The sequence below is a fragment of the Periplaneta americana genome, chromosome 4, assembly GCF_040183065.1.
Source record: "Periplaneta americana isolate PAMFEO1 chromosome 4, P.americana_PAMFEO1_priV1, whole genome shotgun sequence".
Taxonomy (NCBI): Eukaryota; Metazoa; Arthropoda; class Insecta; order Blattodea; family Blattidae; genus Periplaneta; species Periplaneta americana.
Window position 1 is genome coordinate 76,428,973 of NC_091120.1, and position 21,816 is coordinate 76,450,788.

The window sequence follows — 21,816 nt, forward strand, 5'->3', positions numbered from 1 at the left end:
TCCTCAAAAGAACATTTGACAAAGTTTTGTACGACGTCAACGAAAGTGATTTTCCTCGAAAGTTATTACAGTTAGTCTTGTCCTCCTTCTTAAAAATAGGTACAATTATGAACTATTTCCTTTGTTCTGGTGCAATTTCCTTTTCCCAGATAGCAAGTTCAAGCTTATAAAATTCGCTAGATAATGCTCTTCCACCGTCTTGTATTAATTCTGCTGGAATTTGTTCGTTAACTGGAGACTTATAATTTAGTTTTTCCATCTGTTCAGTGCAGAATGAGAGTCTGCAAAGCAAGTCACCATTCTTATCCTTGATCACGTTTACCCTTGCCTGATATTCGTTCTTAAATGCCTGTATGCCCTTATATAAACCTCTAATGTTTTCATTCTTACTATTTGTTTCTGCCTCATTCAGTTTTTCTTCCAAGTATTTATTTTTTATTCCTGAGTGTACGACTTACTTCCCGTCGTTCCTTGAAATAATTATCTCTATTCGTCTGGAATGGATCCTGTAAGAATGTCAATTTTGCCTGTTTCTTTCTTTCTACTATCATGGAACAATCTTCTTCAACAAACCACGGTTTCTTCTTAGTTCCATAATAACCTATGCTCTTCTCAGCCAGAATTTTGATATTATCTCGGATATTTTCCTAAACGCTATTAGTATCTAACTGTTTCTCAACTTTGTCGGAACTTGCTAAAGCGGTAAACCTATTTGAAATTTCGACCTGATAATTTTTCTTAGTTTCCCTAGTTTAATTTCGGAATATTGAATCTACTAATATTAACTTATTGCTCTACTCGCTTGGCTACTGATAGTCTTTCTCTTAGTTCTCCAATTACCAAATAATGGTCAGAATTACAGTCTGTCCCCCTGAAGGTTCGAATGTCTACTAGACTAGTATGCCTTCATTTATCTATCAATATGTGATCTATCTGGTTGTGTGACAATCCATCTGGAGAAGTCCATACATATTTATGTATATCCTTATGGGGGAATGTTGTACTTTTGACAATTAAATTTTTTGATGTGGCAAAGTTGACTAACCCAACTCCTTTATCATTAGGCCTACTAGTTACGTGTATCATTTCTTTTCCAATAGTCGGTTTAAAAATATCCTCCCGTCCTACTTTAGCATTGAAATCTCTCGATAAAATTTTCATGTGATGTCTAGATAATTGATCAAAAGTATGTTCCAATTCCTCATAGAAACTATCCTTTATATGGTCGTCTTTCTCTTCTGTAGGTGCGTGAGCATTTATAACTATGATATCGCAACATCTACCCTTAAGTACTAAATACGATAACCTGTCTCTGATGATAAATTCGACCTTTTTTACTGTTGAATTTATTCTTTTATGGATAAAGAATTCTGTTCCTAATAATTAGTGATTGTTTCCTTCCCCATAATACAAGTAATCTCCTATTTGTGATATGCCGTTCCCATCTAACTTAACCTCTTTTATTCCCATAAAGACTAGTGTATATTTAGCTAGTTCCTTTGCTACTAATAACCTTATTCCTTCGTTATGGTCGTGCCAGAGAATCAGTCCCATTATTGTGTGGTTTTGTAACAAGTTGCTTTTTTTACGGTGATAGGTTGTTAGCTATCCTCCCAACCTCCAAGCTGGAGGACCACACCTAATCGGCTGTCCGCGACTGCTTATTCAATATATTCGCAGCTGGAGGGCGTCTCTTACCTTAGGACGCGCCATGCCATGGGATAGGGACCCCACATGGTAATAATAATAATAATAATAATAATAATAATAATAATAATAATAATGATAATAATAGTAATAATAATAATACTTACTTACTTACAAATGGCTTTTAAGGAACCCGAAGGTTCATTGCCGCCCTTACATAAGCCCGCCAGCGGTCCCTATCCTGTGCAAGATTAATCCAGTCTCTATCATCATACCCCACCTCCCTCAAATCCATTTTAATATTATCCTTCCATCTACGTCTCGGCCTCCCTAAAGGTCTTTTTCCCTCCGGTCTCCCAACTAACACTCTATATGCATTTCTGGATTCGCCCATACGTGCTACATGTCCTGCCCATCTCAAACGTCTGGATTTAATGTTCCTAATTATGTCAGGTGAAGAATACAATGCGTGAAGCTCTGTGTTGTGTAACTTTCTCCATTCTCCTATAACTTCATCCCGCTTAGCCACAAATATTTTCCTAAGCACCTTATTCTCAAACACCCTGAACCTATGTTCCTCTCTCAGAGTGAGAGTCCAAGTTTCACAACCATACAGAAGAACCGGTAATATAACTGTTTTATAAATTCTAACTTTCAGATTTTTGGACAGCAGACTGGATGATAAGAGCTTCTCAACCGAATAATAACACCCAATTCCCGTATTGATTCTGCGTTTAATTTCCTCCCGAGTGTCATTTATATTTGTTACTGTTGCTTCAAGATATTTGAATTTTTCCACCTCTTCGAAGGATAAATCTCCAATTTTTATATTTCCATTTCGTACAATATTCTGGTCACGAGACATAATCATATACTTCGTCTTTTCGGGATTTACTTCCAAACCGATCGCTTTACTTGCTTCAAGTAAAATTTCCGTGTTTTCCCTAATCGTTTGTGTATTTTCTCCTAACATATTCACGTCATCCGCATAGACAAGAAGCTGATGTAACCCGTTCAATTCCAAACCCTGCCTGTTAGCCTGAACTTTCCTAATTGCATATTCTAGAGCGAAGTTAAAAAGTAAAGGTGATAGTGCATCTCCCTGCTTTAGCCCGCAGTGAATTGGAAAAGCATCAAATAGAAACTGACCTCTACGGACTCTGCTGTAAGTTTCACTGAGACACATTTTAATTAATCGAACTAGTTTCTTGGGAATACCAAATTCAATAAGAATATCATATAGTACTTCCCTCTTAACCGAGTCATATGTCTTTTTGAAATCTATGAATAACTGATGCACTGTACCCTTATACTCCCATTTTTTCTCCATTATCTGTCGAATACAAAAAATCTGATCAATAGTCGATCTATTACGCCGAAAACCGCACTGATGATCCCCAATAATTTCATCGACGTACGGAGTTAATCTCCTCAAAATAATATTGGACAAAATTTTGTACGACGTCAACAAAAGTGATATTCCTCGAAAGTTACCACAGGTGGTTTTATCTCCCTTTTTAAAAATAGGTACAATTATGGACTCCTTCCATTGTTCTGGTACAACTTCCTTTTCTCAAATAGCAAGTACAACTGAAGAAAATGCTGAAAAACTTGCATGGACATTACGATCTGTAGATGGAAAAGTAGACATTCATTATGTTAATCCTTCAAATTTATGACACACACGCACCATTAAAGACCAAACGTATCAGGACTACAGATTCTTGGATGATGCCTGAAATACGCAGGCCGTCCGAAAGCGATTTACCCTGTAGAAAATATACTCGCAAAAATTGACGAAAATTTAAATCTTTATAAACGCCTCGTCCTCTGATTGAGGCTCTGGCTTATATGTTCATATATTATCAAGCAGTACATCTCACTTCACTATATGTGTCAAGAGGAAGAACAATTGTATGCATCTGAAGTCTGACTACGGTAGTGCAATATGTAGCTAGTCGGCGATGTGTGCAATGGTGTGGGAAAGGAACTCGCCACCCTACTTCATTACCTATTGGCCTAGTTGCCTCATAAGTGGTCCCTTGTTGGTATCACTTGTGAGGTTCAGACCTGTCTTCGGACAGTTGACTAAACAACAAAACAATAAATGCCTTAGAATTAGAACGATTCAATTAATATAAAACACTAATCTCAAATATTCTCACAAACTTATAGAGCCCAACACCACCCCTTCTGAGTTATGGAAAAATCTTGAGGTTATTCGACTTGGAATGGCTAGTGAACATTTAGTAGATATTGGCATCCCACTTGACCGCTTGAATGGAGACTTTGTAAAGGACGACAAAACAAAACAAGACACAGTTAATGGATGTATCAACTCCCCCAACTCGAGATAAATTCTATTTCATCGACATCGCTCCCATTGACGTAATGAAAGCCATCCGACGCATCTAGATGAAAGACCAAGGTCTAGACAACATTAGCAAGTTACTCATACAGAAAATATAAGACATAATAATACCTACAATTGAACACATATTCAATAGTTACTTAATCATTTTAACTTTCCCTAAAATATGAAAGCAAGTTTTCGTTCGACCTCTTCCAAAGTCACATTTCCCACCGACCCGAACGACTACGACTATAGACCAAGAAGCATGCTGCCAGCGTATTAAAACCACTGGAAACAATCTTATACACTCAACTTACAGACTGCATGAACGAACACAATCTATTCGACAAGTATCAGTCAGATTTCAGAGCTGGGCACAGCAAAAGCACCGCTCTACTTAAGGTGACCGAAGACATTCGCGAAGCAATTGACTCTAATAAAATGGCAGTACTAAGTCTTCTTGACCTTAGCAAAGCTTTCAACTCTGTAAATTTTGACCTTCTCATCCATAAAATGAGAAATCTGCATTTGTCAGAGTTTGCTCTCAGCTGGTTCGATTACTAATAATGGAAAAGACAACAATGTTTTTTATTTAGGAATCGAAGTTTCTTCTGCCTTAACGTAATACCAGGTAAACCACAGGGATCGTCACTCGGACCATTGTTGTTCACAATATATGTCAATGATATTACATCACTGTAAGGCATATTAACTATCACTTGTACATGCTGACAATTTTCAGTGCTACATCTCTTCCCACTTCGACCAAGTAAACGATGCTATAGACAAACTGAAAGAAGTCACTGACTCGATTGTGACATGGAGAAAAGAAATTCCATCTTCAATCAATCCTCGAAAGACACGAACAATTATATTAGGACACAAACAGCAAATCAATGCTGTAAAACAACTTGACATTTCCCTCGGTAAAATAAGTACAGTGCATATCCCTTTCACTTTTTCCTTAAAAAATCTTGACATTCACATGGATGATAATCTCAATTGGAACATGCAAAACACAAAAATCTGCAACAAAATATACTCTGTTACCCATGTGCTAAAAATTATAAATGTTAATCTTCCCTCTTGTTTAAAAAGTCCCTTGTGTAGACGCTTGTTTCGCCCTATTTTGACTGTACCGACATTTTACAGACTGACCTTTCCATCGACAACAAAACGAAATTTCAATGTGCTCATAATTTGTGTGTACGTTTTGTAAGCAATATATTTTCCAAATATGATCATATTAACCCATCTCTGGAAGCAATAGGTTGGCTTTTTGTTCTCGTATGGTGAAGGAACTCGAAGGCTTGCACTGCAGCCTGAGGCTTATTGTGCTTATCACTCCTACTCTGGGAATGATTGGGTAGCCGAACGACCGCGCTCTTGTACAAGTAAAGCACGCCGCACTGTGAACTTAATTCGGGCTATAGTATGGATGATGATGATGATATGTGAATTAATGCTGGCGAAATGAGTTCGAGGTCCAACGCCGAAAGTTACCTAGCAATTCTGTTTCAATTAGTTGAGGGAAAACCTCGGAAAAACCGCAACCAGGTAACTTCCTCCAATCAGGATCTGAACGCGGGCCCGCTCGTTTCATGGTCAGATATGCTAACCATTACTCCACAGCGGTGGACTAATGGGTTGACTTAAACTAGATAAAAGAAGAAATTTACATTCAATTCTCTTTCTCTTTTTGAAATGTTGAACTATTCTATTCTTTCGTACCTGTCGACTCGCTTCACATACCTCTCTTTCCATCATAGTTTTAACACACGTTCTCGCCATGTCCTGATGTCCTTTACATCCGTTTAGCATAGGCGCAAGGTTCTACTTTGATCTAAAGCAGTGCTGACACAAATTTTATGTAATTTCCTGTCTTATGTGTGCTTTCGCTTGACGTTTAAAGTCAGTCTACGATAAATAGGGAATTCTCTTGTTCCCAGTCCGAACCCCTTGGGGTATCATGATGCGTTAAAATTTACCCTTTTATCGGCCGTATCAAAGAATCAATATGGAAATAATATATAATAGTATTGGAGAGTTTTGTACCCCTTGTCCGCTTTACGTACGCTGAAGTCATACTCGGTTCCTTAAATATGACTTGAAAAATGACGTCTTACAAATACTCGTACATAATACTCTATATTTATTATGCCATTTTTATTTTATGTACAGAATACAGTATAATCTTGCAATAAATCATTTTTCGACTTTAAGAATAATATTTTGAGAGAAGAGTATTTTAAAAATTAACAGATTGTTCTTTCCAGTAGGCTTAACATACAATACATACTACTGTACATTCACGACATGATAATACAGATATAATTTAGCAATAACACTTATTCGGACATGAACAACAATATTTTATGGGATCCTAGAATTATAAACAGGTGTTACTACATCGAAAATCGTGCGTAATTGGCTTATAATAGCACGCGTGCCGATAAATTCAATGACGTATTTGCTACGACGTAATACCGGAACGCTTGCTATTTTGGTTATCACTTCTACGCGCGACGTAACAAGAAATAAAATGCAGCACAGAAGACAATGTATAATTTTTTCCTCAATCAGAGGATTTTTTCTGGTTAAGAAGGTTAAATATACAAACTTTGGAAAATATCAGTCAATACGTGTAAATTTGTATAGAATACATACATACATATACATACACACATACATACATACATACATACATATACATACATACATACGTACATACATATTTATTTATTTAATTACTTAATTACTTACATACCTTATTGACTTATATATATATATATATATATATATATATATATATATATATATATATATATATATATATATATATAAGATTGTATGAAATAGAACACGAGGCTCAAAATACACAGATAACTTCGTGAATCATTCACACTCGAGAAAAATAATGGGGGTACAAAGTCTGCTGGGTTATTTCATGTTGATAATGCCAGTGATATTTCCTTTACGTTATCAGAGCCATCAGTCAGCCACTGAAGTTACTTTCGAGCAATTGTGGCCTTCTTTTAATTTATGTATACAATGTGCACAATCATCCATGTATGCAAATAAACCACGTGTCACTGAATTTTCTTTCATTTTTTATGGTGATGTCAAAACTAATGTTTCGGAGCACAGTCAGCTGTGTCATTCCCGACACGTGTGTGTGTGTGTGTGTGTGTGTGTGTGTGTGTGTGAGTGTGAGTGAGAGAAAGAGATAGACATGTAGAGAGAGATAGCTGGGAGAGGAATATATAGAGATATAGATAGAGATAGAGATATATACAGGGTGAGTAGGAGGAAAGTAACATGGTTTCGGGCGTTATAATATTCGTGATTCTGAACAAAAGTTTATATGAACATATGGTTTCGGAGAAAACTAATCGAAACAATGCGGAATCGGAAAGTGCAGGTGATAGTAAATTAAAATATTGTTACTTTATGTTCTGTTTAATTGTGTACTTTTCTTCACAGATCATGTTAAAAAAGTCCACGCTCAACTTCAATGCACTTTGCAGCTCTTGTAGACAGTTGCTCTGTTGCTCATCTGATCTGATTCGGACATTCCTTTACTAGAACACAAAATGTAAAATGCGAGAGAGAAAGAGAAGTTTCTCCCTTGTTTCCATTTTGCGCTTGTAAACGTTGCTGTAAGCCATCCCCACACATAGTAATCCAATCGAGTAAGTTCGGGTGACCTCGGTGGACAAGAAATGACTCCACAGTAACCGATTCAACGCCCATTGCTCATTGAAATTGCCAATAAAGACAATACTACAACCTAATGTCGTTTTTGTTGCGTCCGCATGTGAGTTCTGATGAAGGACATGAGAATGACGCCCGTGATTTTCGAACAGCTCTATGTCAGATACTGTTATGAACAAGGCACATGTTCATATAAACTTTTTTGTTCAAAATCACCAATGTTATCACCCTTCACACTATATATATCTTTCCTCCTAACTCACCCTGTAGATATATAGATATATCTATGTATATAGATATAGATATAGGTATATAGATATTGAGAGAGGTATAGATAGAGAGAGGTATAGATAGAGAGATATAGATATAGATATACACATATAGATATAGGTATATAGATATAGATATGGGAAGTGAAATTGTTCGTATAACATAGCATGACATCATTCATCGCTAATATCGGAAGCAGGTCGCTGCTGTGAGTTTGTCATCAGTTTGAAGTTAAATTTCAGACCTCCCGACTTTCATATAATGCGTGAGTTACCCGCAGTTAACGCACGACTTCCGCTTTCCCACTTTGACACCATAATCTCTTGAATTTAGAGGCGATTGCATAATTTTCCTGTTTAATGTTGTTCTTATCCTTGCTATTATTATTATTATTATTATTATTATTATTATTATTAATATCATTATTATTATTATTATTATTATTATTATTATTATTATTATTATTATTATCACCCAGTATATATCATCCTATATTTAATAAAATATACGCATCTTAATTATAGCGCTTTAGTTTTGTTGTGCCCTTTAGGCATAGCAACAAATTTATCTAGACAACACCAACGAATTAGACACTGCATTGTAGCCTACTTCCTAACTCTCTGACATGATTTATATACTACACTTGCTTATGGATAGGAGGGATTTCTTATTGAGAATGTAATCTCAGGCGTTCAAAAATAATCAAAAGTTTAAATAAGTTACTAAGTTTATTAACAAAATATCAAATGAGAACAGATAAATATAAAGCATTAAAATTGAATGATTATTTATGAAGTATTGATGTTAATTTTAAGGTATCAGAATGAAATAGTTAAATGTAAAGTACAAGAATTTGATTTTACTTACAGTAGACTGCAGGGCGAACCCCGGTGCTATTCAGAGATGATGCCATTTTCTTCCTTTCTTCTTTACGTCGGGACGTCACGACCGCTGTCTGGTGACTAATGACCGCGCTTTGGACGCTCCGTGTCCATTTTATAAGTTCTCGAATCGCGCCTTTGTGACTTAAAAGAGTGATACTATTTTTTCCCGCGAATTTTCTAAAAAGACTGTGTTGCACTGACCAAACACCACGTTATCCATTCTTAACCATTATTTAGAACCGGCCATTCCTGTTGTCACTTGGGACAATATAGACTTAAGGAACTCTCACAATATTCAAGGATTGAATCGTCCTCGTTTTGATTGAACCAATAGAAAATCGGAATTCAAATGATCACCAATTAAAAGACTCGCGAAAGACGCGAATTGTAAATGATTAATGGACAATCTGTGTATTTTTCGTTATATGTCAGCTGTTGCGTAAGAATGGCATTTGCGAAATGCAAGCGTACACACTTCCTGTTTTGTTCAAGGACTGGACTTTGATTTTTACTGACACTCTAAAATGTAGGCTGTAATCTGTAGCAACAGGAGGCTCTGTCGCGTGTTATAAGCATGTCTTCAACAGATAATTTGAATGTTATAATAATTACGATTTCATTACTTTCAAATAACGTGCAAATATATTGCTTATGGTCATAACAAAGTTATGATGCTTATAGTAATCCTTGGGCACAACAGTTTGCTTATTTTCGTGTGTCTAAGAATACAACACAGAAAAATTATAAACCATCGCTTTTGGAAAGAAAAAAAAATATTTTTTTTTTACTGGTAGTGTATAAAAAATAATTCGTATACATAAAAAGGAAATAACATCTCCATAAGAAACAAGGTAATTATAATTCAAGAAGCGGATACTTTCCAAACGAAACAGTCCGTCACTAAATAGATCTTCTGTTAACCTCGAACTTGAGCCTTATTTCCATGCTCATTGTACCGGTAAAAAACATAAGACCTTTCTAGTGTTCACTTTTTTAGGCTATAACTATTACAGAGGCTATATTCATAGGAGAAATATTTTATTGTAAATAATAAATTATATTTAAAATAAGAATAAATAGCTGAAACATCACAAAACTACTTTTTTCTCCAAAAAGAATGCAATAATTTATTATTTTTCCTCCAAGGTAAATCCCGAATATTCTATTTTCAGCCTGTATATGCGAGTAGAGAAAGGGTAATCAATAAAATATAAACAGAATTGTTCATGTCGGAGGGGATTTAATTGGATCGCCTTCTTGACAAAATTTTTCACATATTCATGCTGGCTTCCAGTAACAGTAGTAGTAAAATAATAAATAAACATTGAAATTTTAAAACTTACCAAGTGAAGCGTAAAATAACAAACTCAATTAAAAATTCATAATCTGAGCATTATTGAACATTGTCTTCTATTGATTCCCACTCATTTTTGATCATATCGGCAGCCTTTTCGCCTATCATTATGATTGGAGCGTTAGTGTTACCGCTAACTATAGTTGGCATTATAGAAGCATCAGCAACCCTAAGCCCTTCCATGCCATACACCTTCAGTTCTGGGCTCACAACAGCTGTGGGATCGGATTCTGGACCCATCTTGCATGTTCCCGCAGGGTGGTAAAGAGTAGTTCCCAAATGCCTAAGCGCACACTCCCAATAGGCTATCGTGTTTATCTTTAGGGCGTCACAATTTTTTATGTATAATTTCCTTTGCTTTCCTTCTTTCGATTTCATCTCATTAGTTTCTATAAATTTTAGGCAAAATTCTATGCCCTGTAGAAATGTGTTAATATCTTTATTACCATGATCCGAAAAATATCCTGGGTATATTCTGGGATGTTCAAAAGGATCTGTTGACTTGAGAAGGATTCTACCTCTACTTTCCGGTCGCATAAGTGCAGGAGCTAAAATAAGGAGATCGGCGTGTTGACTTAACTCGTGTATAGATCTATTTGTTGCATCGTCAAATCCGAAAACATATGATACTATATTAACGGATTCTGTGTCATTAGCACTTATTACAAGAAAGTAAAGTTGTAAGTCTGGTCTGTCATCTGTTGCAGAAATATTGGTTTTAATATTTCCAGTTATGGCTGTGGCTACAATGTTAGTCAACATACCCGATCTTTTTGTTAAGAAATTGTAATACAAATCCTGATTCTTAGATAGTTCACAAACATTTGAATCTCTAATGTTGAAAACCGATCCGTAAAATATAATATGGTCCTGTAAATTTTCTCCGACACTCAAGTTTTGAATAATAGGATTGACCCCCATTTCCTGTAAGTGATCTTGTGGTCCTATTCCTGACAACATTAATATCTGGGGGGAATTTATTGCGCCGCCGGATAAAATCACCTCTTTCGTAGAATTTACTGTACGGATATGGCCATTCTTATCTTTAAATTCGACCCCGTAAACGGTTTTTGTTGATTCATTAATTAGTAATTTCGTAACATGAGCATGTTTAAGAACATGAAGATTCTCTTTGTCTTTCACAGGACTGAGAAAGGCCTTGGCTGTGTTGCATCTTGTGCCATCCCTCAGAGTGCCGAATACGTTTGCGAAACCTAGCTGGCGATCCTCATTAATGTCATCCATCCATTCGTATCCCATTTCCATAACTGCCCTTTGAAATGATTCTTTATAATGGCTGACATTTGCCCTCTCTACTGTTAAAGGCCCCCCTCTCGAGTGATATGAAATGTTACCACGGCTTTGAAGGAGTGGCTCATAAGTCATGTCTTCTGATTTCTTAAAGAAAGGTAAAATTTCGTCGAAGCTCCAGCCATAATTCCCATCTTGTGCCCACTTATCATAATCGCCCTTCATTCCCCTAACATATATCATGAAATTGATAACACTACTTCCCCCCAGAACTTTGCCTCTTGCCCAATTACAACGCCTATCTCGTAATCCCTGACACATGCCTTGTTGAGGTTCAGTACGATACTGCCAGTCGATTTCCGTGTTCTGTAAGTAAAAGCAAAGAGCTGGAATGTCCGAGGTTGGAGTAGGATCTCCTCCAGCCTCTAGAAGCAGGATTTTCCATTTGTTCACCTCGCTGAGTCGGCTGGCCACTACAGAACCGGCTGAACCTCCGCCTACTACAATGAAGTCGTATTCAGATAGCAGTTGGCTTGTGGCGTCTCGTGGGTAGTCTTCAGGGTTTCCCAGTTGCTGGTGATCGCTGGTGAGTGCAGAGAGGAGACCGGCAAACAGAAGACCGCTGACACCGCTTCCTCCGGGTGTTGCAGATGAGTTCAGGGAACACATTTCTTCCATGACGTCCTAGATGTGAAATGAAATTCAAAAGAATGTAAATTAGATGTACCTATCAATTGCTATTCTCAGACGTCCGTTGTGCACTTGTCGCACACGAAATATTTACATTAATTTCAATTTATTGTTCGAAATTAATTCATGAAATTACAAGATTATTAAAGTAAAATTATTTGTTAGTTATTTAAGGACGCGTATCAATTACTAATTTATATTTAGTGTCGATGTTATAATTGTGAGAATAAATAGTATTTGGAAAGACGAGGCACAGAATTCGCCATGAATCACCTGACATTCTCCTTACATTTGGGAAATTCTCGGAAAATGTCAACCAAGTTATTAACCAAAGCAGGAATCGAAACTACGCCTTACCGAGACTCCGGAACTACATACGAAATACCGCCTAATCTACGCCGGTACCCTTTATTAATTTCGCTTACGAAGTAATTAGCATTGTTATCATGGTCTTCAACATAATCGTAATAATTTTCATTCTCGGCCTTGAAATAACTCTTCTGTCTTTATTGTAATTTTTGTTCCAACAATTTCTATATTGCCACATTAAGAATAGGTTTACCTTGATTCAATAAGATAAAATAATCTGCCAGTACTCCCCAGTTCGTTTTGTTATAATTATGCTGACCTATTCTTTTTAAAACACTTAATTTTGTCGATTTACAATCCTAACAAAGTATCATTTATTGTTTAATAAATCAAATTTAAAGCTTGTTCAAGACTTTCACTTTGGACAAAATATTGATAAGAGCTATTTCTTGTATTTTACTCCAAAGTGTAAGTGAAATAGACATGCTAGTTTTAAATTGGAGTGTTACTGCATTCCATATAATAAAATGTAATGTATGTAATTTATGACGAACGAAAATATATTTCCCGTTCCCCTTCGCTTGCCTTCCCTGATAATGAAGGCTGCATGTAGCTTGAAAATGTTGCATATGTCTACAGCTAGGACACGGCAAATACTCAAATATCTGGTTCCGCTTTGTTCATCGTGAAAATCTCGAACCAGGTTTAAATTCGAATCATTATTAAGTGGAAGTAATATTAAATGAAAGTTACTTGGCTGAAAAGCTTCTAATGTGCGTACATATTTTCGTTGGATATGTATTGACAGGAATTTGTAACACATATGAAGAATCTCTATTTATTTACGAAACCCAATTATACAGGTTTTTTTTCTGATCTCTGGAAACGAATTTTGAATGACGTAATGTGCGTCAGGAGTCACACGACTGCTGAGCTGTGGTGAGAAGTCACAGACCAGTAGTGAGTGATTTCATAGTCAGAGTGCACGGTGTCTCACAGCAGCAATGCCCAAGAAATTCGAGCCTTTTTGAGAGGGGTACATTGCGATACTTTCCAATTCCAAGTACAGTGTTGTGAAAATAAAAGAAGCGTGCAAAATCGTGGTTTGGTTATTTTCAGAAAGGCAACTTCTGTGTACGTAATAAGACTGGCAAAGCTCGAATGGGATTAATTTCAGAAGAGAAAAGCAAGCAAATTCTCTCCCCTCCCACTACAAGCCACATTTTCTCTCATTTCTCCGTTTCCGGGCAAATTCCCCAGGTTTATAGCAACGTCTCCTAGAAAGATTGCAACAAAACTTAAGATACCGAGGGGATCACTTAAAATGTGTCATTTAAAAAAAATAATAGTCACAATAAATAGTATTTTTAAATCCATATTGTTTGTTATTTTGGAAATGTTTCTAAACCTTATAATTGCATTGAAACGCATGCTAATATTCGTCAGAACCAACTGCCGGGCCCTGTATAATGTAATTATAAAATAACAATAAGAACCATTGTCAATAGTCTATATTTTATCGAAACTGCTCTATGATTACCTCAAATTTTCTGTACGCTTATAAATTTCCTTCTATGCTGAAAATATTGCATTAGTTTGAATCACTCATATGACGAAAGACTTAGATATTCAAATTGCAATCACTGCGTAACTTTTTCAGGTGTCCTTCGATATTGTCATTTTATCATAAGCTGAAAAAGACGCTGCAGCAATATAGATGTATCTCGCGCATTGAAATAAGGCATCTAACCATTTAAAGAATGCATGACATGTAGTTTTATTACTTGGCATGATTACGTAATTTTTGTCAACTTCAAATGTAATTTGATACAAATAATTCCATTAAAATTTAATACTGTATTAGATTCCCCTGTTTGAGATTCTGGCTGATATGTAGCCTTCATCTATTATCAGGCAGTGCATCTTACTTGACGAAAAGTTGCAGAAGAAAAATAATTATTTGTATGCATCTGAAGTCTGATTAGTGCAATATGCATCTAATCGGCGATGCATGCAATGGAAGAGGAAAAGAACTGGCCACTCTACCCCATTATCTTCTGGCCTAGTTGCCTCATAAATGGTGCCATGTTGGTATCACTTGTGAGGTTCAGACCTGTCTTCGTATAGTTGACTAAACAAAAAATAAAACTGTAGGGCTATTCGAAAACATATGGTAACTTAAGGGCCTTTTCTCTGCCACAGTTTTATAAATAATACAGTACGTTAGAAAACTCCCTCCGCAGGGTAGAAAACAAACTTTGTCTACCGTTGGTGCTTGGAATGTTGGTAATCCTCAGTGAAGGACGATTGGCGAGCTGCCAGTGCTACTACTACCACCCACATTTCATACTTGACTGATTTCTGAGCGATCTAATCTTTGCGGAGGGGTTTTCTATCGCACTTTATACACGTTGTAACTAAAATGTATGTCAATTTTTTAAGGGCATATTCCTCTCTTATAAAGGATGAAAAACATTATATGAACATTGATCCGAAAACGTTTTTTTTTTTTCTATAATTCTGCGTACATTGTATGATGCGGTACATTATGGGGAAAAAATAGCATACCACATGGAAATGTCAATGTTCGGACCGGGAATTGTTGGTGACGTTTTAGTGGGACCTCATGTTCCTCCATCCAGGATCAACATGGAAAGGTACAAAGTGTTCTTACAGTACGCCTGGCTTGTTCTCTTACACCATGTGCCGTTAGCAATACGACGAAACAAGTGCTTCATGCACGATGGAGCTTCTGCTCGCTCATTTCAATGTAAATGTTCGTCGATTTCTAAATCAAAGGTTCCGTGACAGGTGGATAAATACAGATGGACCAATTCCTTGGCCTCTGCGCTCTCCGGACCTAAACCCAATAGACTTTTGTTCGTGGGGTCATTTAAAAGAGATTATGTATGAAACCACAGTGCAAGATGAAGAGAGTCTTCGAGCCCCATTTTGGAAGACGAGACACTACAACAATCTCTAAGGATACATTAGTGCATCCGGATTCAATGTGATGGCGAGTTAATGCATGTATCTGTGCTAACTAGAGCCTTTTTGAGCACTTCCTGTAATACAGATTTCCATGTGGTATGCTATTTTTATTTCATACCGTACCGCATCACACAATGCAAGCAGAGTTGTAGAAAAAGGGCTCTAACAAGGAAATAAAGCGTTTCTGAACTTATCTTCATAGACTGTTTTTTTCATCCTCTATAATTCTATATGATAAGAATGTGCCCCAAAATTTTGACATACATCTTAGTTAGGCTATACCCTGATTACGTGTGTTTAGTTTTTTTCACCGTTACTACATTCACTTGATCACCAGAATAATTTATCATCATGGTTTTTTTGTGTTTTTTATTGTAGTCTTTACTAAATTAGTTTTTTATTATTTTCTTACATTCCATTTGTTGTACAGGGTTGTTTCCGATCTCTGATAACGAATTTGAATGGCGTCATGTGCGTCAGGAATCACATCGACAGAAGAATTGCGGCGAGAAGTGACAGACCAGCAGTGAGTGATTTCATAATCAGAGTGCACGGTGTATTATAGTAACAATGCCCAAGAAAATCGAGCCTTTTTGGGAGGGGTACATAACAACCCTTTCCGATGCCCAGTACAGTTACGTGAAGATCATAAGAGCCTGCTAAAAACGTGGTTTCGTTATTTCCTAGAAAGGCATCTTGTGTGTGTCTAATAAGACTGGCAAAGCTCGGATGGGATTAATTCCAGAGTGGAAAAAGCATGCAAATCCACCACCCGTCACAAGTCGCCGCACCCCACGAGATGATACAAATTAATTCCATTCCAGCTTTACCAGTCTTATTAAGTACACAGAAAATGCCTTTCTTGGAAATAACGAAACCTCATTTATTGCACTCTTATTTTATTTTCACATAACTGTGCTTCGCATCGAAAAGGGTTGTTATGTACCCTTCCCAAAAAGGCTCGATTTTCTTGTGAATTTCTGTTGTGTCGCTTTGAACTCTATGAGATCACTCACTAATGGTGTGTCACCTCACGCCACAGTTCAGCTGTCGTATGACTCCTGATGCAGATGATGTCATTCAAATTCGTTATCAGAAATCGGAAACAACCCTGTATTCTTCCTGATGTTTTCCCTCATAATTACAGTATTTATACCAATTGAGTCACATATGTTGTATTCCAGTGTATGTAGATCTGTATTTCACTTTCTTGTATTGTGGTATTATTTTCATTTTGTGTTGTCCCAATAATGTGTTACGTATTATTGTATTATTTTGTAATATTTTAGTGCTTTGTTCTTGTCACTTTTCGTGTAATTTCACTTCTTGTGTATTTTGTAACTTGGTAGAGTGTAAGAGAACGCTGTATGGCTTAACTCCGCCACTATAAATAATGATGATGATGATAATAATAATAATAATAATAATAATAATAATAATAATAATAATAATAACCTAGTTCGAAAATGGACATTATTACTGTTACTCTTTTAGTATTCGCTCACTTAGGTTTATAACCGAATCAGTGTTTATTCTGATTATCTTAATGACAGATATAAAGAACAAAAAATATAAAGTCAACACTCCCTCTTTCAACATACTACTAAAAAATTAATTAGTCTAGTCTTCATTTTAAAGTATAAAAATGAATTCCTAACAAAAAATTGACAATTATCATAGTCACTTTAATATTCGGCCACTTCAACTTTTAACTAAATTCATCCTGTGTACAAAGTAAACAAATAACATTTAGTGATCTGTAGTACATTCTCTTCTTCTTAATACCTCTATGTGCTACAGTGCTACAGCACAATGATAATTTTTTCTCAAATAATGTAATACCATAGTATTTGATCCGATATTTGACAATTTCCCGTTGCAATGTTCATGACGCGTTATAGAGTGCTTAGTCTTCGCTCTCCGCTCTTTGGTGCCTCAGGGGGTTCGTTGTGCTACTCAAAACTACACATGTGAATGTAGACAGTTATGCGCATGTGCGAAGCTGAAATCACTGCTCTATTTGGCTATTTTTACGGTGGAAAGTGCTGTAGTCAGCTTCAGCACGACACAGCTTGGAGATTGCAAAAGTAAAGCGTAACGAAAAATGCTAGTTTGTGGAAGAACTCGGAACTATTTACAATGTATTTAGTAATTCAAGTGTCTGACCGCTGCTGCCATCTACCTGTTGAAGTTGCTACCACCAGCTATACTATACTGAACAAAAGAGTGTTACAGAGACAACTTGGAGTTCTATACGGAAAACCTGACTTCCTAAATACAGATGGCTGCTCACTTGTTACAATACATAGTCTCCAACAATTTACAGGATCAATTCTGTGAAATAACGAAGTTGTTAAACATTTTGGTCACAACACCAAGGACCACTGCTGAGCTAGGAAGATTTTTCTTGCTTTAAACGCATAAAAACGTTTTTAAGGAACACTGTGTCCCAGGATCGTCTCACTGCTCTTGCAGCATTGTCAATAGAAAAGAATATGATGTCCAAGATGGAGGGTTTAACACCAGGGTAAATGACAAGTTCTGCAGTACGAAGGAACGTTGTATGGACTTCATATTTCGTCACTAGGCGAGTCTCAAATTAATATAAATACACATAAGTGTTTAAGTTACAGTAGGCCGATATAGTGATTGTAGCACACTCATTATTTTGACCACCAGCCGCTACTGCTGTCAAGTATTGTGGTATTTTAGAAATGTATCTCTTAATGTTTTCAGTGGGTATTTTAGCCAATTCATTCTTAATTTTTTCTTGTAATTCACCTTGTGATTTTGAAGGTGTTTTTCGTGTTCATGATTTCAGCTCAGCCCAGAGATTTTATATGGGATTCAAGTCAGAGCTTGGGGAGGGGTATCAATAACTTTTAGATAATTATACAGGAGCCAGTTCCTCACAAGATAGGGATTGTTTTTAGGATCGTTATTCTGGTAAAATTTAAATTTGTTCCTTATGCCATTTTGTCTGCACTTCTGTGTAAGTGTTTCTTCAATATACGAAGATAGTCTTCCTTCTTTATTATCCCATCGATTTGTGTCATCTTCCAAGTCCTGTTGCAGAGTTGCAATCTCTGATCATGATGCTGCCTCCTCCATATTTCACAGTGGGCTGCAAATTCTTCATTTCGAGTTCTTCGTTTGGCTTCCGCCACACATTTATCTTGCCAACTGAATAAAAAACATTAGACTTGGTCTCGTCTGAAAGAATTACGCCATTCCACCAAGAAATATCTTTATTTACATATTCTATAGTAAACTACAGTCTTTTTTTTCTGTTCACCTCACTAATGAAGGGTTTTTTTCTTGCCACTCTGCCATTCAACTCAGCTTTTCTTATTACCCTTCGGACAGTTTCCGTGTAGACATTTTTTTCTACTCTCTTCAAAGAGTTCACCTGTTAATTTTGGAGCACATAGTCTCGCGTTGTTCTTTATTTTCCGAATTATTATTCTTTCTTTCTGATCAGTGATCGCTCTTTACAACACAGCTACGTTTCTTATTCTGTCTGTCCACTTCACGTGCTCCATGCTTCTCCATATCCATATTTAAAATACGTCGCTTCTCTTCACTTCGTCGCAATGTCCATGTTTCTGCCCCATACAATGCTACACTCCACACAAAGCACTTCACTAGTGTCTTGCTTAGTTCTTTCTCCAGAGATCCGCAGAAGATGCTCCTTACCCATTGCTATTCTCTTTCTGATTTCTTGTTTTTTGTTTTCTTGGCAGCATGTCATGTTACTGCTTATAGTACACCCCAAGTATTCAAAGCTGTCAACTTGCTCTACTGTCTCATTTAGAATTCGCAAGTTTATCTAATAATTATTATTATCATAAAAAATACAACAATTGTAATTAAAAGACACTACATAAATAAAGTAATTATGAAGTATAAATCACAGAAATGAACTTCTCTTGAAATAATAGCGTTACTTTCAATGACAATATTTAGACAACAATAATTATTATGTTCTATTTGATATGAATCTAACTCTCATATGAGCAAACCTCGTGTTCCGAGGGGAAAATTGAACATATAAGTACATATTGCTTAGTAAATTATTACGAAGAGAGAAAAATGATATTATATTTCAAATGAAAATAACTCAAATAGTGTATTTAGTAAGAATTTAATATTAGTAAGAAGTCAAAATGAAAGTTTTGTATTTTAGCTTAATAACAAAATAGAGTAAACTGAGAATTAAATTAATCATAATGAAGTATCACGATATCACAAGTTATTTATTTAAAATTTATCTGTGAAATATATGTTAACACTAGTTTCAATTACGTATCTATTTTAAATGTTTATTTCATTTTTAATTTTTATTCATAAAAGTTACAATTTCTTAATAATTTATATGTATTTTAAAATCATGTTATAAATGTTTAGTCCATAATTAAGACTGTATTTCTTTGCCAGCAGTCGTGATGCATTTTGCCTCTCCTTGTAAAGTTTAATTAATTTATTTTTTCTTGTGGAAGGAAGTTAATAATCAATTTTTAAAATATGTTCCAATTACATTTCATTTCCGACATCGCAATGATTTCATGTTGTCCCAAACGTTCTAGGTTCAATGCTAGTACGTACGAAACCTTCAACGTCAACCATAGCTAGACAGACAGGACAGTGGATAGAAGATGAAAAAGGTAAACAAAGCCTAGCCTGTTCCCACATCTTCACCCCATACTCAACTATCAGCTGTTAATCTGTATCTCCCAGACAAGGACTTCAACTTCGAAGTCTAGTGATTACACGCGGAAAACAACCTGTGAAGTAAGGAGACGGAGGAGAGATAGGCCTACTTAGCATGGAAACAACGACCAATGGTGTTTCTTGTACTGACATTGAGTTCTTCATATACCCCGCTGATGACAATCGCGAGCTGTGCTGTGTTAGTAATGCCACTACTGTAATCAAGAGCCGGTGAATTAAATACCAAATTTTCTTTCTTTTTTGGGTTTATACGTAAATTAGTTCTTCATTTCTACAATTTACTGAGTAACGGCTGTAGGAACGACTTCAGAATACCGCGTAAAAACATAGGCTTTGTCGTTATTGCTTTATTAAATTCTTTATTTTTCTCCAGGTGCATATATTTTTATGTACTTATTTACCTACCCTCGTGCCATCAGTAAAAAACATCCGTTTAAATTATTTTTAATTGCACAGTCTTTGTACATATGTACTTACGCGGTATTCTGAAGTATAGCGTGGCTATATAATATTTACTGAAAAATTACGTAAGATTACAATATTGTTATTAAAAATGAAATTTTTTTCTAGTTATTAATCAAGTGGTGTGGGTCTTTTTCATCGGGGGATACCGATTGCGCGCAGACCCAAAATTTTATCTGCTCTGAAGTGGTCAACTGCGCGCGGTGGTCAATTTTTGAGTCAAATCAACTGCGCTCGGAGGAAAACACAAGTTAAGTTGTTACTACAGCATTTTCTTTCCTATTTTCATAGACTTAGGACTCGCTATGAATGCTAAGCTACACCAGTCATAGTATGGTTAAAATAATTTGTCATATTCTCAAGATCATAATGGGGCACTCGTCAAGGTATTTAAAAAAACAATAAGAAACGCTTTTTAAACAATTCAAACATGTCATAGTTCCATTTCTGTACTTTAAAATCAGTTCCTGTATATACTGCATACGTTTCTCACGTTTATTGTTAGATTGTGAGGCCTATCTGTATCATTCATTTTGAATGAACGATAGCGTCAACAAAATGATATATATATGTGGATATGCACTGTGAAAATGAAGGCCCAAAGCCCTGTGGAATGCCTCACAAGCATTAGTTGTTCTTTCAGAACTTATAATATGGGAAGCCCAAATTTTGGGGCGGAAAACCACATTCTGAATCTATGAAGTTCGTTATTATGTTAGTAGGTTATTTTACGACGCTTTATCAACATTTTAGGTTACTTAGCGTCTGAATGAGATGGTGATAATGCCGGTGAAATGAGTCCGGGGTCCAGTACCGAAAGTTACCCAGCATTTGCTCATATTGGGTTGAGGAAAAACCCCGGAAAGAACCTCAATCAGGTAACTTGCCCCGGCCGGGAATCGAACCAGGGCCACGTGGTTTCGCGGGCAGACGCGCTAACCGTTACTCCACAGGTGTGGACAGTTCGTTATCAAATAATCAACAAAATGTGTAACATTTTCACTATCGGCTTTAATGCTCATTAAATCTTCAACAAAAGCATCCCCAACTTCGTCGGGAGAGAGAAAAGTCAAACAAAACACCCAGCGTAACCATTTACTTATATCAGTGTTATTTTCTTTATAATCGTCCATCAGGCCTGCGTCAAAAGAAATCTACAA

At 36.2% G+C, this 21,816-nt stretch overlaps 2 protein-coding genes across 4 annotated transcripts in view; one reads left to right on the top strand and one right to left on the bottom strand.

The window, feature by feature from the left end:
• Nucleotides 1-21,816, top strand: part of LOC138697977 (tyramine receptor 1-like) — a 689,651-nt gene that overhangs the window by 420,971 nt on the left and 246,864 nt on the right. The gene's annotated exons all lie outside the window — the stretch shown is intronic.
• Nucleotides 10,089-21,816, bottom strand: part of LOC138697975 (glucose dehydrogenase [FAD, quinone]-like) — a 34,955-nt gene continuing 23,227 nt past the window's right edge. The window contains exon 2 of the mRNA XM_069823604.1: nt 10,089-12,157. Within this exon, the coding sequence (XP_069679705.1) occupies nt 10,262-12,151 (1,890 nt within the window). The 5' untranslated portion in view covers nt 12,152-12,157 and the 3' untranslated portion in view covers nt 10,089-10,261. The remainder of the gene's footprint in view (nt 12,158-21,816) is intronic.